This window comes from Bison bison, unplaced genomic scaffold, assembly GCF_000754665.1.
Source record: "Bison bison bison isolate TAMUID 2011002044 unplaced genomic scaffold, Bison_UMD1.0 scf7180017864371, whole genome shotgun sequence".
In the NCBI taxonomy this organism is placed as follows: domain Eukaryota; kingdom Metazoa; phylum Chordata; class Mammalia; order Artiodactyla; family Bovidae; genus Bison; species Bison bison.
Window position 1 is genome coordinate 12045023 of NW_011494943.1, and position 26602 is coordinate 12071624.

The 26602-nt window shown below is 46.1% G+C and overlaps 1 protein-coding gene across 1 annotated transcript in view; it reads right to left on the minus strand.

The window, feature by feature from the left end:
* NPLOC4 (nuclear protein localization 4 homolog (S. cerevisiae)) overlaps window positions 1–26602 on the minus strand; it is a 49806-nt gene that overhangs the window by 14511 nt on the left and 8693 nt on the right. Inside the window, exons 3-12 of the mRNA XM_010856315.1 lie at window positions 25274–25386; window positions 20909–21085; window positions 19397–19445; window positions 18596–18690; window positions 16792–16915; window positions 15740–15919; window positions 12906–12992; window positions 10887–10958; window positions 10346–10472; window positions 6439–6599 (exon numbers count right to left, since the gene is read on the minus strand). Of these exons, the coding sequence (XP_010854617.1) occupies window positions 6439–6599; window positions 10346–10472; window positions 10887–10958; window positions 12906–12992; window positions 15740–15919; window positions 16792–16915; window positions 18596–18690; window positions 19397–19445; window positions 20909–21085; window positions 25274–25386 (1185 nt within the window). The remainder of the gene's footprint in view (window positions 1–6438; window positions 6600–10345; window positions 10473–10886; window positions 10959–12905; window positions 12993–15739; window positions 15920–16791; window positions 16916–18595; window positions 18691–19396; window positions 19446–20908; window positions 21086–25273; window positions 25387–26602) is intronic.

Genomic DNA, 26602 nt, shown 5'->3' on the forward strand with positions numbered 1-26602 from the left:
AATAGTGCAGAGTCTTGCCCTAACAAATATAAAACTGTATTATGAAACTAGATAAATGGATAAACATTATAAATCTCAATACAAAATTAAATCAAACAGCACTAAAAGAAAATATAAGTAAATAGACAGCTTTAAATAAAGTAAAGAATTACTTTCTAAGTATGATGACCAAAGCAGGAATTACAATTTAAAAAGATTAAGGTATCTCTGAATCAGAAAATGTTAAAACTTCCTTTGTATGTAAAGTTAAAGAAATGATATATATGACAAAGGGTTTACGTATAAAGACCCCTCATAAATGAACACAAAAATGATGAATCGCCTTACAAATACCTCAGGGAACAGAGAGGCAATTCACAGAGAAAACAGCAATGCACACAAGAGACTTGGGACAGAGTGAGTGCAGAGCACGGGGTCCCGAGGTCAGAGCATGGGGTGTTGAGGGCAGGGCCCAGGTGGGTGAGCGGACGAGCACAGGGCTGGTCTGCAGCACAGCCTCCTGTAGCCTTCTCGGGGAAACTTTGGGAGGCCACGTGAAACCCGTGAAATATAGGTTAACTTTTGACAAAACAATGCTGTTGGTTTGCTCAGAATGTCCCAGGTAACTCAGAACACACACGGAGTGAGCTCCGGATGAGTCACAAAGCACAGCTAGTCAGTGCCAGATGCTAGGACAAACCCATGTTGGGCTGAAGACAGGTGGGTAAATGATGGGTGGGACAGAGAGGACTCCACAGGCCTCCAGAGAGTGCTGGTCCCCTCCATAGCCACGACACCCCAGCTGCCTGTGTGCTCTCTCCTCCCCACCACAGCCACCTGTCAGCTCTTCCAGATCCTCATCACTGAGGCCACAAGCCCCTCATGCCGGGAGAATCCACCTTGCCACCCCCCTGCCTGGGCAGCCACCTCAGAGCAGCATTCCCTGGGGTCTCTAAGACCCTCCTCGTCCACTGAACAGTCCACCTTCTCTCCTCTACTTCCTGGGCTTTAACCTGAGGTGTCCTGGCAGATAACCCCGAAGAGGCACTCTTGGTTGGCACCTCTTGCCTTCCTTCCTGTCCCACCGCATCCAACTTCAAAACATGGGGACCTCTTCCCACCTTGACAGAAGGTGCTCCCCGGCCATTCTTTCACTGGCTCCACAGAGCTTCCCAGGACAAACAGATCAGAGCTGCAGACAAAGGTGGACCCTCAAGCTTTCCAGCCCTGTCCTCTGTGTGAACCCACACACAAATGTGTGTACATACATGCGCCAACATCTACAGGAATTGGGATTTTTACTATACATACAGACACATTTTATTTTTAAAATATATTTATTTACTGAGCTGCGCCAGGTCTTAGTTGTGGCTTGTGGGATCTAGTTCCCTGACCAGGGACCGAACCCAGGCCCCCTGCATTGAGAGCAGAGTCTTAGCTGCTGGACCACCAGAGAAGTCCCATACAGATACGTTTTAAATCTTACTTCACGAGTTTTATCGCATATCTTCACATAATTTTCAAACACACATTTTTAGTGATCACAGAATATCCCACCATATAGATGTATTATAATTTAATGTTCCCGTTACTAGACTTTTAGATTGCTTTAAGTTTTTGTTACCACAGATAACACCATGATGAACAGCCTTAGACAAACACGAGTATGTGTCCTGTTTACAAGGTATATTTTAAATCAACCCCAAAGCCCACAGGAGGACTAAAAGGATTACTTAAATGTTTGCTTTCATAGGTCTCTTTGCTCAAACTGATATTTTCCTGAAATGTATGAGAAATGAGTGTGTCAACTCCTACAGGGCTATAAACAATTCTGAGAAGCCCTTCTAGCCTGCTCTCACTAACGGGCACATAAGCAATCTAAGAAAACAGCGGCATGATTAAGGAAATAATATGTTCCGGGACAAAAGGGAGCTCTCTTCTTAAGGGGAGGAAACTTACAAGACATGGAAATAAACAGCAAATTTCCAACATGATAAAGGGTACAAAGAAACAGCACACAAAAAAGCCCCACAGCAAACTCACAGTTAATGATGAAATCCTGAAAACACATCTTTTACAATTAAAAACCAGACAAAAGCACTGGTTATTCAACTCTTCCAAAAGCCCTAGCCAGCACAAGGAGCCAAAACGAAGGGAACAATCATCACTCCTGCATAATGCAGAGAATCCAGAACACATGTACAAATTAGAGGAACAAGTAACAGAGAGCTGAACTGCCCAGCGGTGCTCACTGCAGTATGCAGAAACCACAAAGTGCCCGGGAACAATCCAACAGGCAACGGACAAAACCTTCAGTGGAAAAATCCTGACTTTCTGAGGGACGTCAAGGGTATCGCTCGTGTCTGTGTGTGTGTCTCTGTGTGCGTGAGAGAAAGAGGGAGAGAGAGAGAGGGAGAATCACATCTGGGTGAAACCTGCAGGCTGGTCCTGAAGTCTACAAGAGGCAGGGGAGGGTCAGAACAGTCCGGGCTTGGGGAGATAAGCAGGGCAGGGCTGCAACAGATCGGAGAAGAGTGAAGTTACAGTGACTTGAACAGCGAGGTACTGGTGCTGAGCAACACCAGCCAGGGGACAGAAGAGAGGACAGAGGTGAGGCCAGGATCACAGAGACGACTGCTAATGGAGAAGCACCACAGATCAACAGAGAAAGACAGTTTTCCCAATAAATGGTGTTCAGACAGAATATGGCTACAATAAATTGAGAGGAAAACTGGGCCCCTACCTTGGAACACACATTTGAAGCAATCCTGCTGCTGCTGCTGCTAGGTCACTTCAGTCGTGTCCGACTCTGTGTGACCCCATAGACGGCAGCCACCAGGCTCCCCCGTCCCTGGGATTCTCCAGGCAAGAACACTGGAGTGGGTTGCCATTTCCTTCTCCAATGCAGGAAAGTGAAAAGTGAAAGTGAAGTCGCTCAGTCGTGTCCGACTCTTAGCAACCCCACGGACTGCAGCCTACCAGGCTCCTCCGTCCATGGGATTTTCCAGGCAAGAGTACTGGAGTGGGGTGCCATTGCCTTCTCCGTGAAGCAATCCTATGTGGACTTAAAACCACCAACCTTAGAGAAGACAAGATAACAGATTTTCTTTATGATTCAAAATGCCAAACCGTAGAAAGCTGACCACATGGAAATGTAAGCTTTCTGCTTCAATGACACCACGGGAGAGAAGAGGCAGAGGTGTCACCCTCCTGACACAGTCAGAGGCAGGGAGAAGACTGAACCACCCAGGGAGGAACAGGAAACAGATACAACCAGCACATCACAGGAGACAGGACGGAGCAAACAAATGAAGAAAAAGGAGCCTGGCCTCACTTATGATCAGGATGGCACAATGACAGCTCAAGAAAACGCCCCATGGATGTCGGAATGGTGAGCAGGACTCGGGCCCGAGGCTGTGGAGCACGGTGCCTCACGTGGCGTTCTGCTCACAGTGGACTCGTGCCAAGGCAACACAATGGCCACACACAGGTAGGTCTCAGGCTGCTCCAGGGTCAGGGAACGTGGCCTAGCTTGGAGGACACAAGAGCACAGTTTTGGGTCTACTGTGTGCAGCAACATGTAAAACTCACAGTACCTGGTTTAGGAAAACATACATAGGAGGTAAAACTAGAAGAAAAGCAAGGAAGTCATACTGCACTCCTTCTGGAAGCAGACAGGAAGACCCAGCAACTTCAGAGGCCACAGGGACGTTCTGGTTCTTAATTCTGGGAATTAGTATTTCTGCTTTTTTAAATTTCTTAAACATATTTTATAAATAATCTTTTATATCTACTCAGTATTTAATTTTTAAAATTCTGGGGAAAGAAAAGAGATGGCAGCCTGATGCCTTGGAGCGATGTGTGCACGTGCACTGGGCACGCTGGGCTTCACAGGCCTTTGCGGCTAACAGGGAGCAGCTGTCCATGAAGACACCAGACTTGCAGCTAACAGGGAGCAGCTCTCCATGAAGGCACCAGACTTGCAGCTAACAGGGAGCAGCTCTCCATGAAGGCACCAGACTTGCAGCTAACAGGGAGCAGCTCTCCATGAAGGCATCAGACTTGCGGCTAACGGGGAGCAGCTTTCCATGAAGACGCCAGGCCCCACCACTGCCCCCAGGCCGGCAAGCTGTCCCCAGAAGGCTCAGGACCACAACTAGCAGGACCGCCAGGTCTTAGGGTCTGTAAGTGAGCCATTCTGCATTCCGAAACATGCCGTACAGACATATCTTGTAAGACAGGAACTTTTGGGGAGAAGATCAAACTTTCACAGTGGTTCCCAGCATGGTGTGATTTTGACGTGTGAATGTTTAATAATGGTTTAAGAGTATTTATTCAGAGTACCTGATGCACACAGAATTTGTGTAAGGGCAAAATCTGTGTTATCAAGCCAGAAATTGTTACTGAACACCACAGGAGAGAAAAGACAACAGAATTCTTAATCAAGACTCTTTGGAAATGTTTCCTTTCAAGAATGATATGGAGAACCCTTTCCCAGAGCTCCTTACTGTCCCACAAATCTGAGGGGACGCCTGAGCGAGCTATCACAGGCCAGCCTCACTGTGTCTCTTCACTGCCACCAGCCGAAAGGAGCAGATACAGCATCGAGGCCTGCCTGCTCAGCGAGCATTTCCTGACAGGCTGCTACAGAGCAAAGACAGGTTGCTTGCTACCATAGTGACCCGGCCTTCCTGGCACAATGACAGTCCCTGCCCCCACTACCCTCAGACTATGCAGAAGCTCAGATTCAAAAGTAGAAGGCAGACCTTCATTCCAAAGAGCTGAGGGGGAGACCAGGGGCAGGGACAAGACCCTCAGGCTCTCGTATTTTTCCTTTGCACATTACCCACTGCCACAGACGCCCACAGCAAGAAAGATACAGCTTCAGACAGTCTCAGCCCCACTTCTAATTCCTGAGGAGGTGAAGTCTTTGTCACAATCATGTAGTGTCTAGCCTTCAAGTCACCACCAGGATGAGGCCCTGGAGCCCCTCAGCTCTGGGCGCTCTCCTGGGTGTCTGACATGTCCCATAGGTAGTAGGGTGTGTCCTTGGCACCGAATGCTATTCAGCAATGAAAAGAATGAAGCACTGCAGACTGCAGGCATGGATGAACCATGAGACACTGTAAGTGGTGAAAAGTCAAGTCACAAAAGACCACACACTGTAGGATTCCATCAAGGAAACCAGAGAAAGCAAATCAGTGGTTGTCAGGAGTTGGGAGGACTGGGGTATAATTGCTAAACGATGCAGGGCTTCTTTTTGGGGGACAAAACTGTTCTAAAATTAGATGGTGGTGATGGCTACGCAACCCTGCAAATATCCTAAGAGCCCCTGAGCTGGGCACTTCAAATCAGTGAACTGTGTGATGTGCAAACTGCATCTCAATAAAGTTATTTAAAAATACAGCCTTGCTGGAACAATAAAAACAAACAGAAAAATGACTAGACACTGTTTAGTGTCTAGTCATTGCACACACTGATACAAAAAGAATGCTAGAAGAATCAAATCATTTTAAAGAAGCTGGCTCGTCACTCTTACGGGCTTTCACTGCTTGCCTATTTTTGGTTCCAGGCCCCTTCTGCCAGCAAGTCTTTGTGGCCTAAGTGCAGTGAGACCACAAGCAGAACTGTGAGCCTACAACTGGTTACGTGGTGAAAACATCCTTCAGCAATGGAGATGAGGTACTTCTCAGACACGAAAGCAGCCCTGCACCACAGGAAATAAAGGCTCCTCCAGGAAGAGCAGTGCCGGAGGGAAACTGGAGTCTGCCCAGGACGGGGAGCAGGCACAGAGCCCGACTGTGACCCCGAACAACTCCCACGAGCAGGACGGGAACCAGGTCACGAGCCTCCAGGAAAGCACCCAACGCGGACTGTCCAAACCAGATCACAGCTTTCTTTATTGGGAGGGGGCAGGGGTGTGGCACGCCATACAGCATGCAGGACCTCAGCTCCTGGACCAGGGATGGAACCCGTGTTCCCTGTAATGGAAGCCCAGAGTCTTAACCACTAGACCACCAGGGAAGTCCCTACAGTTTTCAATAAAAGTCATTTTTATAGCTTTCACAGGAAACAGATTTAGAAATGGATGACTGGATCTCCTCAGGAGGGCCCCACTTCTGTCAGGCAGCTCCAACCTTCACTCCTGCTGAGGCCCACAGGCACCAATTCTCCTTTTCAGAAACTGAAAGAGTCTGTGCTGCAATGGTCTCACTTGTTATGCACCCCAACCTCAGTGTGCAGCATCCCCACTTCTGCTTATAAGCCCTGACACCACACAATCCTGCATAGTCAACAAAAGCCCTGGAAAAGGTACAGATTCCTTATCCACAAGCTGGCCTCTAGACGACCATGGTGGACCCATGGCCAGAATGCACCAAAATTAGTAACGTCCAGGACAGGTCAGCGTCCACACTGCTCTCCATCCACTTCTCTCTTCTGGTACCATCGCACTTTTACCTTATAAAACACATCAGGCACGTACTGCTCGCTGCTGGACTCCTTGGCATAGCCGAGCTCAGGGGCATCCTTGCAGGGCAGCAGGCATTCATCTCGGACCAGGGCCATGCACTGATTGGACACCTGGTACCCTTCAAAGTGGACCTGGTTGTCGGGGCCACCTGCAAGAGAAAGACCTTCAATGAGAATCCACTGGAGGATGTTCAAAGCAGTCATTCCTCATCTCGGATTTGCAGAACCAACTCCCGTGTATGTGTCTTGGGTAGAATCAAAAAAGTTCAACTGCAGCTTCATGAGAGCTGTGGGCACAAAGCCGTGAACACAGGCTGTGGAAATGCCACTGCAGCTTCTCAAACAGGCCCACCAGCAACATGCTCTCTCAGAACTGGAGGTATGACTGTTAAACCTTCTCTAACACCCATCCAAAAGCACACTTGGGCTCCTGGATTTTAGTAACACAGGGATGTGAACAACAGAGCCCCATGTTCCAGCAAATTTCATTCTTGAGTGAATGCAGGAAGACGGATGGGAGTGAATGGGAGAAGACTAGTTACGCTAGTTATCTGCACACTGCAGAGGGCAGTCCTGACCTCAGACACCTTGACAGCCGGCATATCTGTGAGGCAGACGTGGACCCTGCTGCAGCACTTAGGCGGCCACTCTCCCTGCGCCGAGCCCTGCCCTCCATGCTAACCTTTCTCAGGTCCTACTCCATAGAAACCTGCCTCAGGGTTACAGTTCAAGATGAGGGTAAAACCCATGGAGGTGGTCAGGCAGGACCAATCATTCAGCCATCTTCCTCCCCTCCAGAATCAGGGTCACACCCTGACAACTGCGATAGCTTTGGAGAATTAAAAAAAACAAAAAGCTCTCAACATCTCTAACTTAGCTTCTTTATAAAAGGAGGATAAAGTACCGATCAAGGAACACCATCCATCTCCACCCCCAAGGAAAGCGAGAGAAATTACGCATCTGAGCATCTCACAGCACTACCAAGGACAGCTCAGCCCAGATCTGAAAGGACTCTAACTGCAGATCTTATTATAAGTGATTTACTACCTTACAGTTTTAAAACCTGTCAGTAAAGTGCCAATTTCAGAAGCAAAAATTCCACGGACAATCTGTAATTTCCAAATTCCCAACAACAGGTATGACTCAATAACTGAAAGTACAGGCAGCTCCTGACTTGGAGACTATTTGTAATTCTAAACATGTACCAGTTCTTTGGGCTCATCAAATAATTCCCCATAGAAACAGTAATTAAAGGGGTTAGGTTACCATGGGAGCCCATGGAAGCCTAAAACAACAGTGCTCACGAGAAGCAGTTCTGAAAATCTGTGGAGGTGACTTTTGTTTTTCTTAATGAAGTTGGGCAGGGTGGGGCAGGAGCTGCCAGTTTTAGCAGGCTAGAGTCAAGGTGCCGGACGCCCTGCTATGTTCAAGTAAGTCCCTCACGACTAACAACCGCTCCACATCACACCTGGCCTTGAAATGTCCTGTGCACACTCCTATAGGCAAAACCCGTATTTGTGGAGACCTGGGATTAGAATCGACTGCATTTTATACACAACCACAGAAATATACTCATAGCTTTAACAGCGTATCATCTATGAACAGGATACCGTATAAGCTGAGGAAGGGCCCTGCCTGGCTCAGAGTTCTATGGAGGGCTGCTGGCTGAATGTCTAGGAATCATGTCACTGATGCCTACAAAGGGCCCGCCCACAAGGCTGGCAGCCCTCCACAGTGCTGTCCTCAGCAAGCATCAGTCCCCAAGCACTTGCTGGCTCATGGAGTGTACTGTCTTATTACACGTTCCTTCACTATTATTTTTCCTTAATGTTACAGTCATCCTACAACTCTGCTTTCTTTTTAGAATCAGGTGTGTAGGCTGGTATATTATCTATGAATTTTACTTTCTGGATAGTAAAGACGTGTCATAAATGTACTGAAGAGCAGGTATCAGGTCTGATAGGTTTGAGAACCACCAGCCTAAATGCCTAGACCCAGAATCTCAGCCTAAATGAAGCGAGTGGGGGTTATGTGATGTAGGAAGTAGAAAGAGAATACTTTCCTCCCCTGTGTCAAACAGAAAGCTGGCTTGGCAAAATTCTGATAATGTACAACCTGTCTCTTCTCTGTTTTCCCCCTTGGCTCCTGCTGCCCTGAGCGTTCTCATCACAATAGGTTCCCTGCCCCATAAGGCCCTGGTAGAAGGACTCTATGCTACAGAATTAGTGCTTTCACTAATCCCTGTCCAAACTCCCATCCACTGCCTTAAGCACCTGACCCCGTTAATTCACGTTAACATGTGAACGATGCTGCCATAGCCTCTTGTGCCCCAAAGTACATTCATTTCAAAGAGAAGGTGCCTGTCACTCTAAATGGATCGCAAATCAAATGGATCTTAAAAATTCAGACAGCATGAAAGATGTTTTCCTTCATGGTTCCCATGGCAGTGGTAACAGGCTCAGCTGGGATTAATAGGGGATATAGTTACTTATGGAAAAGGAAATGGCAACCCACTCAAGGATTCTTGCCTGGAAAATTCCATGGCTAGAGGAGCCTGGCGGGCTAGTCCATGGGGTCATAAAGAGTTGGACACGACTGAGCACATATTTTTTAATATGCTTTAGGATGTTTGTAAACTGGGTTTTTAAACTAGAAGAAGTGTGGTAACCATGAATGAACTGGATTATCACCTCTGTGATGGAAGAACTCAAGGCTTCACAGGATCAAGGTTAGTGTTTAATAAACTGACCAAAGAGTTTTTATGAGTTGGTTTTCCAAGTTTCAAATTCCTACTCCTTTTGAACCATATGGTCTTATACTTGGCTTTTTTCTAGGACAGCATCTCAAGTGTATTATAGAAGATTTGGTGGCACTTTTTTACAGGCCATAATCTTTTATTACTATGTATTCATGACGTATGGGCTTCCCTTGTGGTTCAGCTGGTAAAGATTCCGCCTACAATGTGGGAGACCTGGATTCAATCCCAGGGTTGGGAAGATCCCCTGGAGAAGGAAAGGCTACCCACTCCAGTATTCTGGCCTAGAGGATTCCATGGACTGTATAGCCCATGGGGTCCCAAAGAGCTGCACACGACTTAGCAACTTTCATGACATATATGTAACATGTAATACAATAGACACAATATCACAAACACACTCATCACTCCCAATAAAAGCTTTATGGAAAAGATTTCTTAAAATGACACTTCCACTCATAAACAAACAAGTAACAGGAACAGTAAATTCCTTTTCTCTTACTTAACCAGAGCCATCCTTGGTTACTGGAAAGGGGCAAAGGCAGCCTAGAATTCAGATCCAGAACCAAGTGAACCTGGACTAAGGCTAAGAGAGTGGACCAGAGGAGGGCTACACCGAGGCCACGATTCTAGCATTAACAGTTTGGGGCGACGCTGAGTTCAGGATTTCTGCCACAAACCAGAAAGAAGAATTTTATGTCTCACAGGCCCATTCAGAAAATCTATTGTAACTACGTTAACAATGCAAGGCTTTTCTGGTTGCTCACTAGTAAAGAATCCACCTTTCAACGCAGGAGACCCAAGTTTGACCCCTGGGTTGGGAAGATCCCCTGGAGAAGGAAATGGCAACCCACTCCAGTACTCTTGCCTGAGAAAACCCCATGGCAGAGGAGCCTGGTGGGGTCACAGGCCACAGGGTTGCAGAGAGTTAGACATGACTTGGTGACTAAACCAACAACTGGGCAGCAGAGCAGGCTAAACACAGACTTGACATGATTTAATCCTTTCTTTCCTACATCCATTCAGGCCTGGTACCAGGGTGAGGCAAAAAAAAAAAGTGCCTAAAAAAGAATGCAAAGAGGAACAAAACCTATCGACAGGGTAGTAATGGTTATAACATAACTCTGCCTCCATTTATACCTGTAGCCACTGCAGTAACAAACTTGGATCCAAAATGTCCATCTGGAGATAGTCGACATATGTTGGGATGCTTATTTTGGAAGTCTCCTGCAGTGATACATTCTTCTGAACTCAGAAAATAGGTGTCCTAAGAAAAGAGAACCAGCATATCAAGTTCTACAGCATCTTGTCAAAATATGCTTCTATTTCTTCTTTAGAAAATAGTAAGAACTAAACTATGGCACGTCACAAACTACAGTGAAACGAGCACCTACACTTACTGTTACCAACCCCTCACAGAAAACCACTTGCAACCAGTAAGGCCAGAAGCACGTGGCAATTCACCTCACGGGCTGACCTCTGAAAGGCAGGGCTTTATAAAGCTAAGGAGGATTTTGATTTCCAACACAGAATGAACAGACTCAGCCTTAATTTACCAACAACAATGTGTTGAAAATAATGTGGTCTAAAAACAAGAAGCTGTGCTGAGATGCCCACGAGTGCAGCCCAGAGCTGGTCTGTAACAAGGTCCTGTCAAGCAAACATGCCCGCCCCACCTCACCTTATTTCGACTGTATCGAACTGTACCCTTCCGAGTATCTTCTGAGACAAGGTCTGTAAATATCCAGCCAACCTGCATAAGAGAGAAAAATACCTTCTGAGTCTCTCCCTGAAACAGATGATGAATGCCTTCTAGCTTCTGCCCAGAGAGGAGACTCCTGGGAGTCAGTCCTTTCTTTCTAGGTGAGTCAGCTCCTCAGCTAAGCCATTGTCCAAACCAGGGCTCTCAAACAGTACTCAGCTGACACTGGTTGTCCTCCCCCTGATGTTGCCAGGTGGAGATGAGGGCAAAGAGCAAAGCTCATTTATGTGTTAGAAACTAAGACTCAGCACCATCTCTGGGCCCAGCACTGTGCTAGGTGCAGGGGACTCTGGGGTGGTCAAAACTAACAGAATATCAGTGAAAAGGGAATTGGCACTCTGGAGAGAAGGAGAAACAACGAGCAAGCAAATAAAGACAGTGATACTTCAGATGCTACGGCTTTCTCCACAAGACAGGAGAACATACTCCCTAGAGAATGCATTTAGAATAAAAGTAAAAACACAACAGAGACTTCACCCAGCTACTCCTCTGAGCTCCAGTGCAGGGCTGAAGGAAGCATCTGAGGGTACAGGGATCTGAAACGCCAATCCCAGACCTCAGCACAGTCAGCCTTCCTGGCACATCCTGCTACAGCAACAGTGCCTGTCCATGTGCTCGGTGAACCCTGGCCCTCCTGTGCCCATGAATCTCACAGCTGGTTACCCTTCCTGAACCAGAACCTGGCTGGGAAGTTAAAGAGCGATGATGGAATCCAGACACACACCCATTTCAGTCCTTCAAAGAAGTGACCTGGTGCCTGTGACCCTCTCCAGTACAACCCTGACATGAAACTCTTCAACTCCATCTCCTGCAGACATGACCAGCCAAATCAAGAGACTTTCGTTTTCTTTAAAAATGCCCAAATGAACAAAACCCCCAAGGAGGATGGCAATGGAGAAAATGAGACTTAAGGGATAAATGTAATTTAACCATTAAACAAAACAGAATCAAAATCAAGCTGAGATAAGGGCTAAGGAATTAGTGTTTGGAGAAAGGCATTTAAGTAATTTCAAGATCTTCTACTCTAACATGAACCAAACATTTACAACAAAAATGGGTTTAAAATAAAAACACTGATTTCTCTTTTCAACACGAGAAACTTTCAGAATTTAAACCAAAATATGCCCCTATATCATGATACTGACTCCTTTTTAGAAACAACAGGAATCTTTTTCTTAAAATGAAGTAGTAACTTTGCTCCATAGCATTCCTGGGTTATAAGGCTCATTTCCAGTCTTCCCCCATTTATCTGTACAGAGTCTATTTCTCCCTGTCTAAACTGATTAGGAAACAAACGATAAAACTTAACATAGTGAATTTTTAAAATGTGTTCAAATTCACATTTCAACATTATCTATAAAAAGTCGTCTTTACAGTTCCTAGGAACTCTACCAAAGATGTGAGATAAACTACACAAACAGATTCAAAAAGAAAACCCTCTGTCTTCTAACTGCCCAGAAAACTAGCAAGGCTTATATGCTCAGATGCCTCAATTACAAACAGGAGGTTCAATGAGGACTAAAGGGGAACCACCAGAATCTCCAAGTACAGGGGAGAGAAAATGATCCGTGCAGACAGACACGTGAAGGGAGAGCACACACCCAGAAGGATGTGCCTGAGCAGGCAGGTGGGACAGAGCCTGGTGTCAGGTCCCTTGCAGCAGAAGTAGGGGTCTTGCTCCTGCGGCTTCTTTCCTGGCTCACTTTGAGGCGATCCGCAAGAAGTATGTCTGGTGGATTTACATGTAACAGTCCCTACACTGGCATCCTTTTTTAGGCACCCAATAAATACATGTGAGGCTTCAAAACGTGCAGGGTCTGCATCTGACCTTGAGCAGCTGGGAGTTCAGTCCCGGATCAGGCCTGGCCATGCGACACACCTAGATGTCCCCAACACAGAGCCCAGGTCCTCCCTCAAGGACAAAAATAGTCTCAGTACCTTCCTCAGGCCAAGTTTGGCAGCAATTTCATCAACCACCTCGGCCTTTGGGTCTTCAAGAAGCTCCAAGCTATTCTGTGTACCAATCTGTGAGGGTATTAAAGAGAAGGTGGATTTAGAGGAGGGGTTCAGGAAAGCAGCAAGCAGCTCTGCTCCATTTCTGGTCAGTTGTCACAAAGGAGCACCAATCTCCCTTGCCAAACAGGAGATTTTCAGCAGCAAAAAAGCTCAACCAGATCCATAAGCCAAGCCCTCCAGGCTCTTTCCTTCCAGGGCTCGGCTTTGCTTTTAATCAAGATTCAGAGAACATGAAGAGCCGATATTCAGGCTGGTTCACGTTAGCAGCTCCACATGAAATGTGTGGTTGTTCAGGACTAGAGAAGGCTCTCTATACCTTAAGGTTCCTTTGTTTGGAATAGAAGTTAGGTTCAAAACTCCCTTGGATAAATAGTTTAACTCCAGGTAAGCTTGGCTAGATTAAGCAAGGTTAGAGTTACAAAGTAACATTCATTCCCAGAAAAAACAGCCTTGGAAAACCTGCACACAACTTCTACAGGGACAGTGCTTAGTTTCACCGGCAAGGCAGAATAAGAGAGCACAGAAGATAAGCACACTCTAAGCCAACAAAAGGGCACCTGAAATGGGTATCCTGTTGACTCGTGAGGAGAGCGCTCAGCTCGGGGCAGTGGGGGGGCCTGGGCTGGCTCACATGCAACCTACACTGGCCACAGGACTCCACTTCTTGCAGTAGACAAAGCATGCTAACATCTTTAATCTGCACCAAAATGCAGCTCATAGGTTAAGCATCATACTGAGCAGAAGACACGGCTATGAACAGGAAAGTGAAAGTAACTCCAAATTGAGTTATGCTAATTGGGTATATCCTTGTAAATTAGTCAAATCCTGGCAAAATAACAAAAGAACTTTATGTTGCTGGGTATGACCCATATGGAGATGATTAATACATACAGGGCACAGGTCAAAGCACAAACTCAGAACAAACCTAAGGATTTTTGTTTCATGACATGTGGCATCATGAGCTTCAACTTCTAATGAGCTGGTGGTTATTAGAGCTCAAATGTTTCAACCTCCAGGATCCCTAGTTTGGGAGCTCTGATGATGCTGTGAGTAGTTTCGACGCCAAAGGCTTCTGATTCCATTTTTTGTTCAATCGTACTCTTAACAGAACTGTTAAAATACTTCATGAAAGGACCCTCCTCAAAACTGAACTGGAACATCATGAAGGGCCCTCCTCAAAGCTGAACTGGAACCTCATGTGCTTCCAAAAGCAGATCCCGCTTACAGAGCACATTCAGCAGCTGAAGGGTTGGACAAGCAGGGTCTCTGGGTGAGCACCTACTGCCATCTTCCATCTCCTTACAAGTGAACCATCACAGAAGGCCTGGTCCAACATTTCCTCTGTGGCTCTCAATAGATAACAAGAATGTCAAGGGGTAGACGACACACAATCTGTATAAATACACCCAGGGAAGAACTGGTATCTCTCCAGGAGTCACACACCTGCACCGGCCACAAGCCCTGCAGTTCCAGACCCTGGTTTGTTAAAAAAAAAAAAGGGAACCAGCCATGGCAAGATCTCCAGAGCACAGCACAAGGTGACACACGTGTATGGCATGGTGCCCACCAGAGATAAAGGAGAAGACAGCAGTATCTATGTACCCACTTATACTAAAAAAAAATCAAACTTTACAGATCTAAGCCAAAAATTGTTTAAAGTGAGGGATACCTGTAGGGGAGGGAGGAAATCAGATGAAGGGGAAGACGCTGTTTGTAGATCTCACTTTGCAAACATGCAAATTTCTTTTCCATCATTTTTTAAAATAAAAAATTTCAGGCATACAACAAAGTTTAAAGAATCAGTAGTGAACACCTATACACCCACCACCTAATTCAGTCCAACATTTACTATGTTCCATTTGTTCCTCTGTTCATGCCTCAACGCATTGCATTTTTGTGTTTTTGCATCACAGTAACCTGTAGGAACAAGGTTCCTCTCCTAACTATCTCAACACATCATAAACCAGGATGCAACACAGTTCCAGTCTTCACTTTTGTAGTGAACTTACTATATATAATAAAACATTATATTACACATATATATATTATACAACCATATAAAAGTTTTACGTAATTGTACAACAAATTTAAATACATATATATAAAACCAATCCTTCAATACTGAAAATCAAATGAACGTAAATGTTGGTTATAACCTGTTGGTGACATAATCATACAAAGAAGATCTTCCAGGCAACTTTAAACACAGAAACCAACTGCTGGTCCCTAGTGGGATATACCCTAGGGACTCTACCCTTCCACCTAAACGATTCTAAACTGTTTTCAGTCCTACACTGGTGGTAATCTTGATACTGTTATTAAGTTATATGTGTGGCATAAGATAAAGAACTAGAGTAATTTTGTGACTCTAATTTCATAATTCCTAGGATAGGTGATAGTAGGCATGAGCAGAGGAGATAGGGAATCAGAAGACAGCAACTTTATGACACTTTGGGGGAACTGACAAAAGTGGAATAAGATGGCAGATTAGATCTATATCAAAGTTCAACTTACTTAAATTGGTCAATGCACTTGTTATATAAGAACGCGTCCTTATTCTTTGGAAACATACACTGAAATATTTAGGGGCTATGTTCTTACTCTCCAAATGTTCTTTTTGAGTGTGTCTGAGTGTCTACAGACTGTGGCAAATGATGCAATAAGAAAAGAAACAAGCAATCTGAAAAAGGCATCCCACAGAGCCGTCAAAATAAAGCAACAGAGACCCACAGACTGTAAATCCTGTTCACGTCTACCTGAGGAGGCTCATAAATTGCAGCTACTTCAGCCCTGATACCAAGAGGAATGTCTTTGTGCTCCGTGTACCGTCCATACAAGTACCCGAAGTGCTGGTTCCCCGTCTTCCTCCAGAAGTCAAGGAAGCGGTCAGCAACTGTATGATTCTCAAACATGATGTTGTCCACATGTCTGTATTTCTGTAGAGTTAACAATAGGTTAAATTCAAGCACTCAATAAAAAATAATTCTTTTAGCACAAACCGTTCACAAGTATCTTTTACCCAGCTTTTTAAACACACAGACTTTAAAAATGTGCTCTGCCCTTCAGACTACTTCAGATTTTAGCAGGTAGAAGGGGTAATGGTGGGATTCCTCAATAAATTAATTCAAATTTATCTCGCTGGGGGACATCCCTAGCAGTCCAGTGGTTAAGACTCTGTACTTCCACTGCAGGGGGGAGTATTCAATCCCACATGGGATTTCACCTAAAATAAAGGTTTTCACATTTTCTAAGTCAAAAAAAGTTTTCAAAAAGAAATTAAGACAGAAAGAAAGAAAAAAGAGAACTAGAGTGATGGATGGAAGGAAGGAAAGAAAGAAAAGGAGAAAGGTTCTCAGTCAAGGAGGTCATGGGATTCTAAGCAGTTAAACACGGGCTGGCAGCGGCAAGGCAAAGACAAGGCGAGTTATTCTTGGAGGGCTGGACGATAAGAGTGGAAAAGGCCAGAATAACTACACAAAATTTTCCCTGAGCTCCTTCTTGAGCCAAGGCTCCTTCCTGAGCCCAGTTCCCTTCTTAACCTGGCTTGGAAAGATGTCCTGAGCTGGTCCCAGGACAGTTCTGTTTATAGTTGAGCCATAGCCAACTTCCAGAGCCACAGTTTCTTAAAAGGCAAAGTCACAACCACTAAGCATTTTAAACAGTCACCAAGAAAATTTTGCCTCCATATAAGCCAACAAGACAGAAAACTGAAGGCTCTCCTCTATGCTTGAAGGAGTTAGAGATCTTTCCTTAGCCATGAACATAAATATACTGCTTTCTGCATCTAGATGGACAGACAACATCTCACCTGTCTGTTCAGTGTGATGGCACTTGGCTGGCACTTAGTACAGATGCCGTTAGGCCATGGAAGGTGTCCCTCACACCCTGATTTAATCTTGCAACTGATGTTCTCCAGGGCAACAAATTTCCCCCTGAACAAGAAAATGCAACTTAATTAAACATTACAATGGTGAAAAGTTTAGCAGGAGGCTGGAAATAAAATGTAAGATACCTTACACTTCCTGAATAGAGTTCTCAGGAGCTAAACACGTGGTAGCAACAGCAGGGAAAATGTGCTAAAATTTATTCTAATGGAGTTCTAGCTTTTGTCCCATACACTTAACACTGTACAGGATTCAGAACTATTTCTGACAAAAACAGTTCGTTTTCACTATCACTAACATCTATGAAGATTTTCAAGAGTACTGCTGAATATCTAGATTTAACCTATGCCTCTGAGAGAAAATGAAACTCTTTTTAAATTTCATCAGCTTAACAGAAATATTTACATAATGAGTCTAGTACTTAAGATTTCTGTACAGAATTCTTATCCATAGAAAAAATGTGATTAGGATACATAACAAAGATATCACCACTCTGTTTTTGGTCAGTGAGGATGTCCTGGGCCCCACTGGACTTGGCGGTGAGCCTGCACAAGCGCCTGCAACCTCCGTCGCTTTCCTGTTCACAAACAGCCCAGTGAGCAGCACTGTCCCCACAAGCCAGCGGCATCATGAAAATGACAGCACTTGGGAAGCAAGGGTTACCACCAAGGCTACGTGTTAACGACAGCGACAAGCGAGCCCTTGACCTAGACTGACAAAAGGCCAGCAGACCTCAGCTCACTTGTGCTCTGGTCCAGACAGCTTCAGAGCTTACCCCACGGACAAAGCAAGAATAGGCTGCTGGTAGATTTTTTTTTTCCCTGATCTAAGTTTTTTTTTTAAGTCATTTCAGGATGTCAGCAGGCTGTCAGAGAAAAACTACAAGCGGGCGAACATGACATTCTTCAAGAAATGTTGCTGAGTTGGGTTCAACCACCATCTCCTCTCGCTGCACAGACAGGAATCATAAAATCCCAGTAAGAAGTCCGTTCCTTTTTGGTGAGGTGAACACATCAGCAGGATGGGGCTGCATGGCAAGGACTTGATGTAATTCAGAAGAAATCAAAGTGCTCTCAGCTTGCCACTGTCATAGCTGCTCTGTAAGAGCCAGCCGTCCCCGCTGCCCACCTGCACCCACCCTGCCCGCCTGGCTGAGCCTGCAGATAGCAATGCCGAGGCACCAGAGGCCAAGCCAGGGGTAACACCCTACCTCGGCCTTACTATGGCTGTGAAGTTGAGATGCTAACGAGGCAGGCTCCAGGGCAAAGGGCTGACGGGGGCTGTGAAACAGGAGAGCCAAGAGGACTGGGGGGAGGTGGTCAGGTTTTCCAAAAAGCAGAGGGAAGGTGGGCTCAGACTCCACAGACACAGGACTGGCCACTGTCATACCTCATCTCATCCATCTTCGCAAACAACTAGCTGCCAGGACACCACATACCCGAGAGAAGGTTGCCAAGGTACCCCTGGTCCTTCACAGTGGCCACCGCCAGCCTGGCCTCTGCCCTGCACTGGGCACTGCGGACTACAGCAGGTACCAGAGTCTCCACCCACCTGTTTCCTCTTCTAGAATCAGAATAAGATTCACAAATTCAAACAATGCATGCCCAGACTCTTTTACTTTTCTCACTCATATGCCAAGGGGCTTTAAGCAACGTGTGCAAGTGACGAAAAATGAACTTCTGTGCCCCAAAGCCACACGGGTGCCACCCCCACATTCAAGCTGCTTACTTGTCAGCCCCTCCAGTCAGCTTCCGGATGTACGCGTGGAAGGACATGTGCTTCACGGGAGGCTCCAGGTGGTTTAGGTAGTCCTCATCAAAAGGCTGCCAAAACACACAATCAACAGAGTCACGCACCTGCGCCCGGGGTCGCGGCCACAGCCTCCACCTGCCCAGCCCTGAGGCAGGTGGGCAGTAGGAGAACTGGTGCTGGGTCCTCACTATTGTTCTAGGTCAGAACCCAGTTTTCTGTGTACCAGCTATCTTTAAAAGATTAAAATGAATCTCTATTAAATATAAAACGATGTAAGTCAAGTAAGTATCAAGTAAATTTTGGAAAAAAAAAAAAAAAGCCACAAGATGAAGCAAGAGGAGCCTCATGAAGAAAATCAGGTTGGCCTTCCTGCCATAAATTCAGTGTTAACCAGTCACAAGTCAGCATTATTATGGTAACTCTCAATCTCACCAGGACAAATCAGTAGAGACGTGAGATTCAGGGCAAAGTAAATCAAAACAATGATGAACACGAAAACCGCCAGGCCCAGCTTTGTGTCAGGTTGTAAAAGGATTGTCCAGGGAACCCAGTGTAAATGCTGCCCCTTTATCACAGCAATACCCTGTCCCAGCTGTTCATAATCCACCCAGAAGGTCACTCCCATAAATAAAGGCTCAGCCTCTCAGTGCAGCCTGTACTAGGGAGAATACGAGGCCCAGGGCAATAAATAGGTAAGTTCTTTGAACCACTCCAACCCAGCCCAGGACTTAGAGGTGTGGAGACAGCTCTGGGAACTCACTCTGCATGGACTCTCACCTCGAGAGGAACGCAGTGCACACACTTCCCCAGAGGCCCATGCCGGCACCTAGAGCATAGGGAAGGGAAACGCACAGTGTCAGCACGTGCTCTTCTGCCTCCTTGCATGCTGATACTCACAATGCATGTCATACCTAATGAAATGCTGCCCCACCCACGTGAAATTATCTGAAATGGTACATGGTGAAGAGAGCTTCTAACAGTTTAATATTTTGGTGTGTATTAAAACTATTGACCTGTGCATCAAACCTGTTATTCCATGGATATTAACTGCTTAAAATGACACAAACCAAAAGCAAAAGTGAATGAATTTAAAGTCAATTTAAATAAAAATGTTAGGTAAAGACTAAGAAAGTTGGTATGTGGATGTGGCAAAAACCCTGAAAATGGTACATAAATAGCTCAAGTGTGGAAAACACCCACTCTGCGTACGTATTTTGAAAAAAGGATGAAAGGATCACTTGGCTCTGTGGGTTTCAGTCTGCACAGGACAGTGGGGATGTGGGAGCTGGCGAGGGTGCTGACAGGTGCAGCCACAGCACTGTCCACACGGGGTGAGAGCGCTCAGGTGCACCTCGTTCTGTATTTCAGAGCAAAACCCGCCTGGATCCCCCAACAGGCAGGCTCTTCCAGGTAATGCACACAGAGGCACATGAACTCTGAAAAAGATTTCTAATGAGCCTCACAAACACTGATCAGAGTGGGAGCCACCCTGGGTCCCTGGGAGGAATGCAAATGGGGTGGAGAGCTGACTGATGGCCACAGCCACAGAGTGGTTCCACGCCAACTGCATCTCAGCACTGTCTGGGGCCCTCTGATTGGAGACATACAAGTTCCTAATGCAGCATGCTGAATTCCAATATCTCAATGTCATGCCTGCAGAGTGATGCAGTTACACACTCCACTGCAGAGACAACTTTCACTCAGTTTTACATCAGAGTGTGAACTCAGATATTTCTAACTAGTCTCCTTAAAAAGGACAGCCAAATATCTGAAATAAACAATTGTACACAAGCATAAGCATTTTACACACTCCTCGGTGAAAAGTGAACATTCCTAAGGGAGCGGCACCTTTAGCAAATGAAACATTTCCCAGAAGAACGGAAAGAGCGCACTGAGTATGGGAGGCTGAGCATCGTCCACGAGAATTAAACCAGACAATGTGAATGAGGACCTGTGCCGGCGGGTGCTGGGGTCCCCCCCCCTCTACCCCGCCACACTTGCTAAAGCCCTCTCTGCACGTGCATCCAGGTATTTCAGGGGCACACCACAGAGAGGACTTGGTTTAAGCCTCCTCCCTTCTTTCAAATCTCTTAGTTCTCACCAATTTAAAACTTTTAAAATACAAATGGAGCACAGTTAGAGATTCAAACAATGAGAAAAAGCTCACAGTTATAACTTAAGTGAGATCTAAGTTGAAAATAGATGGTCAAACTCGAAACTTACATTTCTTCATCAGGACACATTACAGACATTTCACTTGACTGACCCCGTGGCCCCGAGGGCACTTACAGCTGTGGGTCGCGGCTCCTGTAGATCTTCCCATCCTGCCTGCTGAGGTACTGGTCAATCTCATCTTCCACCACGTTGGGAGCACCACAGGCCTTCAACCCCTGAGGGGCTGATGTCTCCATCTCAGACGACGGTCCCGCAAGGTTCGAGGGAAACAGGAACAACAGATCTCCATGCCTGTTCAAACAACAAATGTTAAGTTGAGGCTGTCTTTCTTTCTCCACAACCTGAGCTGCACAGAAGATCAACTCACGCGAAAACCTCTGACGCCTACAAACAGCCAACACCAACCACCCCAACGGACTAGACAGTAAAACTTCCAATTGTAAAGAGAGTCGAATGCTCCTTTCCTGTCTCCCCTGTGCCTGTCCACCTTATCGAGATCAGCAGCAGGCTCTCTGGACTGAAACATAACTTCCTTACCATCAGACTGCAGGATCTACGCTGCACAGGCACAGACACACCTAGTTCCACACAGAAGACGCACAAGCTCAGCAGACGCTGGGGCAGCACAGCCTCTATCCTCCTCCTCCTCCTCTGCTTGGCACCCACTTCCCCTCATTCCTTCCTTGGCCCTCTCTTTAGCTCCCTCATTTACCTCCCTGGGGCATCTTCCTTCCATTTCTTTACATTCACACACATGTCCATAACATGCATGTCACTAATGTACAACCCTGAGATGATTAGACACACACTTTCTATATTTGCTGTTCCCACACAATCCCTCCAAAGATGGTCTGCCTCTAGTCAAGGCTCCACGGTGAAGCCACCCTACAGTACGCTTTGCTGCTCCCGCATGATAGGCAAGGCTCTTGAGAGACCTGCCACTACCATGCCACCAAGAGATGGCACAGTCTCCTGGCCGCAGGGCAGATTTCCCAGAGAGAGTACATTAGACTTCAGGAGTTTTATTTGTTCTTAAAGCTGCTGACGTACTGCTTTCTACAAAGGCTGCCATGATTCACACTGCAAAGGGCAACATTTGATTTTCGATCATTTTCGATATGAACAGCGTCCTTTCCCCATCAGACCCACTGCAGACTTCAGCAGAGCCTGACTGCCCACCTACCACCATGCCTGAGGCCAGTGAACATGAGACAATCAGTCAGCCAGTCTGGGAGGAAAAGCTGTAGCACCACCACTGGGTAAGTATTTCCTTGCTCTCAAGAGGCACGTGCAGAAAGCAAGACTGGAAGCATAGCCTGGAGCCTCCAACCAACAGAGAGAACAGGTGCCTCAGCCAGGACGGGGAGGCTGGGCTGCAACTCTTCAACGGGTCTGCTCGGCCCTCTTTTTCCTCTCACAATTTAGGGTGATAAGACAGCCAACTTGTAATCAAAGATGTCTATGTCTAACAGCAAATGAGATATTGCTAAACATCCTCCAGGTTCAGGATACTTGGCTCAACTATCCATCAGTTTTAACAAACACACTCTAAAAGGCATTGTGGAGCTCTAAAGAAGGGAACTCCCAAGGGTCCAAAAACCCAGGGCAGCTCAAACAAGACTAGTGAGGGAACTTACGGCCAGCTCACGAGGGGAACCTTGAAGTTGGCTTGTAATCATTCTCTGGGCGACAGAGATGAGGCCTCAAGCCTGCCTGCCCAAAGCGAGTTGCTGAGCCCAAAATGCCACACAGAGCCAGATGTCTGAAGATATCTCAACAGCTGGGAAAAAACCTACCAGTTGACAAAACAGACCAAGGAGAAATCCTATCTGCCTCCATCCACCACGCTGTAGGCAAAACTGTCCGAGAGTCTGAAACCAAAGGCCTGCTCTTGCAAGCATCCAGGGTACACTTAGGGATGCTATTTGGTTCAGGAAACCAAAGACAGAAATTAACTTGAGTGCTGAGCCCACAACGCCCCCTTGTGCTTACAGAAACAAATGCTTCTCAGTAAGTAAGTCAGTCGCTCAGTTGTGCCCAACTCTTTGAGACCCCATGGACTGCAGCCCACCAGGCTCCTCTGTCCATGAGATTTTCCAGGCAAGGATACTGGAGTAGGTTGCCATTTCCTTCAGTAGGAAAGCCAATAACTCCAGATCCTTCAGGGCTCCCTAAGACCAAGTTTGGGCAAATATAAGCTCTCAAGAAAAGGTCACCAAATGTACAAGATAAACGAACCATCAGAACCAAGAGAGGGTGGGAAACAATCAACAGATTTAGATAGCCAAAGACTTCAGGTGTGGAATTCAAAACAAAGGATATATACTTATGAGTGAAATGTCAGCTGGAAATGGAATGAAGAATTGTGAGCAACAAGAGGCTATCTGCAATGACCAGGGGCTCCAAGAGTGGGCAGAGGGGCCACAGACTTAGTAGCTCTTCCCAAATCCCCTGCATAGAACAGGCTAGACAACACCAGCAATAGTGCAACAGGATCCTCACAAACCCTAAATACACTCAGGAGAGGCAGACTCCAGACACCTCAGGACCTGAGAGGGAAGCACCAGGTGTGTGACAGGCCAAGGCAGAACCCCAAGGAACCCAGCAGTCTTCACTGGCAGCCTGGGGGCCAGCGTGAGAGTAGAGCAGGAGCCAGAAAGAAGCCCCTGTGAGCATATGAGCTAACAGCCAGGGCTGAAAGAAATCAAATAGAAAAAAGTAAAAAATGTAATCACTGAAATAATACAGAGACTGAAGGAGAGGTATTATTTAAAGAGATAAAGGGGAAGAATTCTCTACACCTCACCTGCAGATACAGAAAATACATTTTACATCAGGTAGAATTACACACAGCAACTAACAAACCATCAAGTCCACACCTGGACAGATCAAACAGAAACCACAGGACCCCAAGACCAACAGAAGATCTTTAAAGCAGCCAGAGGAGGAAAAAAAGAACCTACAAATGAGTTAGAGAATTAGAACAGCCAGTTGAACTGTGAAAATGGCAACAAAGGCATTGGAGTGAGCCCCGCACAGAGCTCTGGGTGACCGACTCTTACAGACGTGGTCGGGTAACTCTTGAGCAGGGACAGGACGTGCTTCTCATGCTGCTCAGCAAACATCACAACTATCACTGAAAAGACGCGCTCTAGGATCACCCAGAAAGACACGCCCTCCAAGTGTGACCGCATGGCAGGTGGACAGCCTTGCCTAAAGGGTACTTCATCCTGCAGCCCCCCTTTCCTGGCATCCAGCCGTCAGAATAGTTCTGAGACACACAGCTGCCACATTCACAGTGCACGTCCTGTGTAGGGACCAGACAACCATGTGGAGGAGGCGCAAGCCCCCACCCCCAACAGACAAGGGTGGAGGGGCCCAGTGACACTGGGTGACTATTCAGGCACACAGCCAGGGGTAGTGGGTGTGAGTCCAAACCTGAGCAACACCCACGAGAAGTGATTCTCAAGATGCGGAAACCCTTTGCGAGCTGGGAGGAAAGTCGGCCCTCATCCACTGGCAACGAATATACGTAAGACAAGGCTTTACATCATCACAGCAGCAGGCAATGAGCAGGTGCCAAACAAGTATCCGTTGAAGAACAAATAAATTCATGTTAAAATTTCATTTTTTCCCCCTAAGATATACTAATTGTGAGTCTAAAATGGACCACACAGATTGCCAAGACAGCCTATTATTCTGACTGGTAAAAGTCACACAGCCAAGTACCAACAAAGCCCAGCCCAACCCTCACTAGTGGCCACAGCAGCCAGGCTACCTGTAGCCCAAATAGGAGAATTCCCTGCCCGCTACCTAAGGACAGCGAAAGACCTGAAGGGTTCTACTCACTAACCCGTGAGCAGGTGTGCCCACACAGCTCAGACAGGGGTGAGCAAACCTTTTCTTTAAAGGGCCAGACAGTAAAATATTTTTGGCTTTGCAGACCAGACAGCCTCTGTCACAATCACTCAGCCCTGCCCTTGCAGCATGAAGACATATAAACGAATGGACGGACGTGGCTGTGCTCCCATAAAACTAAAAAAACAGAAGAGGTCTCTGCACCCAAGAAATCCTTCTGACATTACCCATCAATTCTAAGGCATTCCAGGGGTCGTGCCAGCAAGAAATACAACACAGACCTACCAAGCAGGTCTCAAGGCAGAACTACACACAGAGTTACATTCAAGGTCCTTCTCTGCATGAAGCAGCTGAGTGTGCAGTTGCACACACACTATAACTCCTCCTCTGTGACGCATATCCCTGAATTCTGCAAGTCAAACAGATCGGCTCGACAGTAACTGTAGATTCGGCATGGCTGCCAAACACCTGGCAAGCAGCATGGTCACCCGCACTCTGGTCCACGTTCAAGACCGTAATCACAGTAGCAGAAGGAAACGGGGGAGAACTTAGTGACTTCAGGCGGGTAACTAGTGCCAGCATGCCCTCCCCACTCCCCACCTTCTCCCCTCAGGCACTCACTTGATCTTCAGCAGGTTGAGGGATTTGTTAGATGATGCTGTTATTTCTCCAGTCTTGTTTCTATTGATGTAAACTGAGAAGCCATTATTTTGGAAGCCAAACTCCTTTGCGACCTAAAACAAGCCCCAAACAACAGAGATTTAATAAAATATTTAAGGGAATTCCCTGATGGTCCAGTGGTTAGGACTCTGAACTTTCAGGGTTAAGGACTTGGGTCCAATACCTGGCTGGGGAACTAAAACCTCACAAGTCACACAGCACAGCAAATAACATACCAAAATATTTAAGTCTCACTACTCTGACCACATATACACATCAGACATTCCTAGTGAGTTTAGAAACTGCTCCTCCTTAAACAAATACCTCTTGTTATTTTGCTTTCTTACGAGGAAACTCGAGTCTGGGGCCAAGACATGCAGCTCAACTCTTAGGGTCATCTGAGACAGGGAATTTTGGCACAGAAACAGAAATTATAAAATATAATCCAATGGAAATTCTACAACTGAAATAGAAAATTCACTGGATGGGCTTATCATCAGAAAGGAAATGACAAAAACAAAATAAAAAAAAAAGTCAATTAAAGATGGGTTAATAGAGATTACAATCTACAGATAGAGATTTGAAAGAATGAACAGAGCCTTAGGGAACCTCCGGAGCCATAGCAAATGATCCTCCGGAGAAGAGAATAAGGCTAGGACTGAAAAATATTTGAAGAAAGAATGGCCAAAACCCTCAAATTTGATGAAAAACATACGAGTTAACAAATCCAGGAAGTTCAGCAAAACCAAAATAGGATAAATAAAGAGAAAACTATGTCTGGGCACACTGTCATCACACCGCTAAAAACCAAAGATCAATGGAGAACAGAAGACAATGGAACAACATCTTTAAAGTGCTGAGGCAGGAATAAAAATCTGTCAACTCAGAATTCTCCATCTGGAGACAATACCCTTCAAATACAAGGGCAAAATGAAAACATTCTCAAGTTGACAAGATCCAAGGGCACCTGTTGCTGACAGCCTCCACCACAATAAATGCCAGAGGATGTTCTTCAGGCTGAACACCAGACAGAAACTCAGAAGCAGAGGACACACAAAGATAAGGACTCCAAATCAAACAACAGGAAATCATCACAGAATCGCCATGAGAATCCTGAGAGAGCAACAGTGCTGGTCAGAACAGGAGCAGGTATTTTCTTGGCAGTCCAGGGGTTAAGATTCCATGCTCTCAACGCAGAGGGCATGGGTTCAATTCCTGGTCGGGGCCTAAGATCCTGCATGCTGCGCAGTGTGGCCAAAGACAAAGAAACAGACAAGACTAAAGACTTTG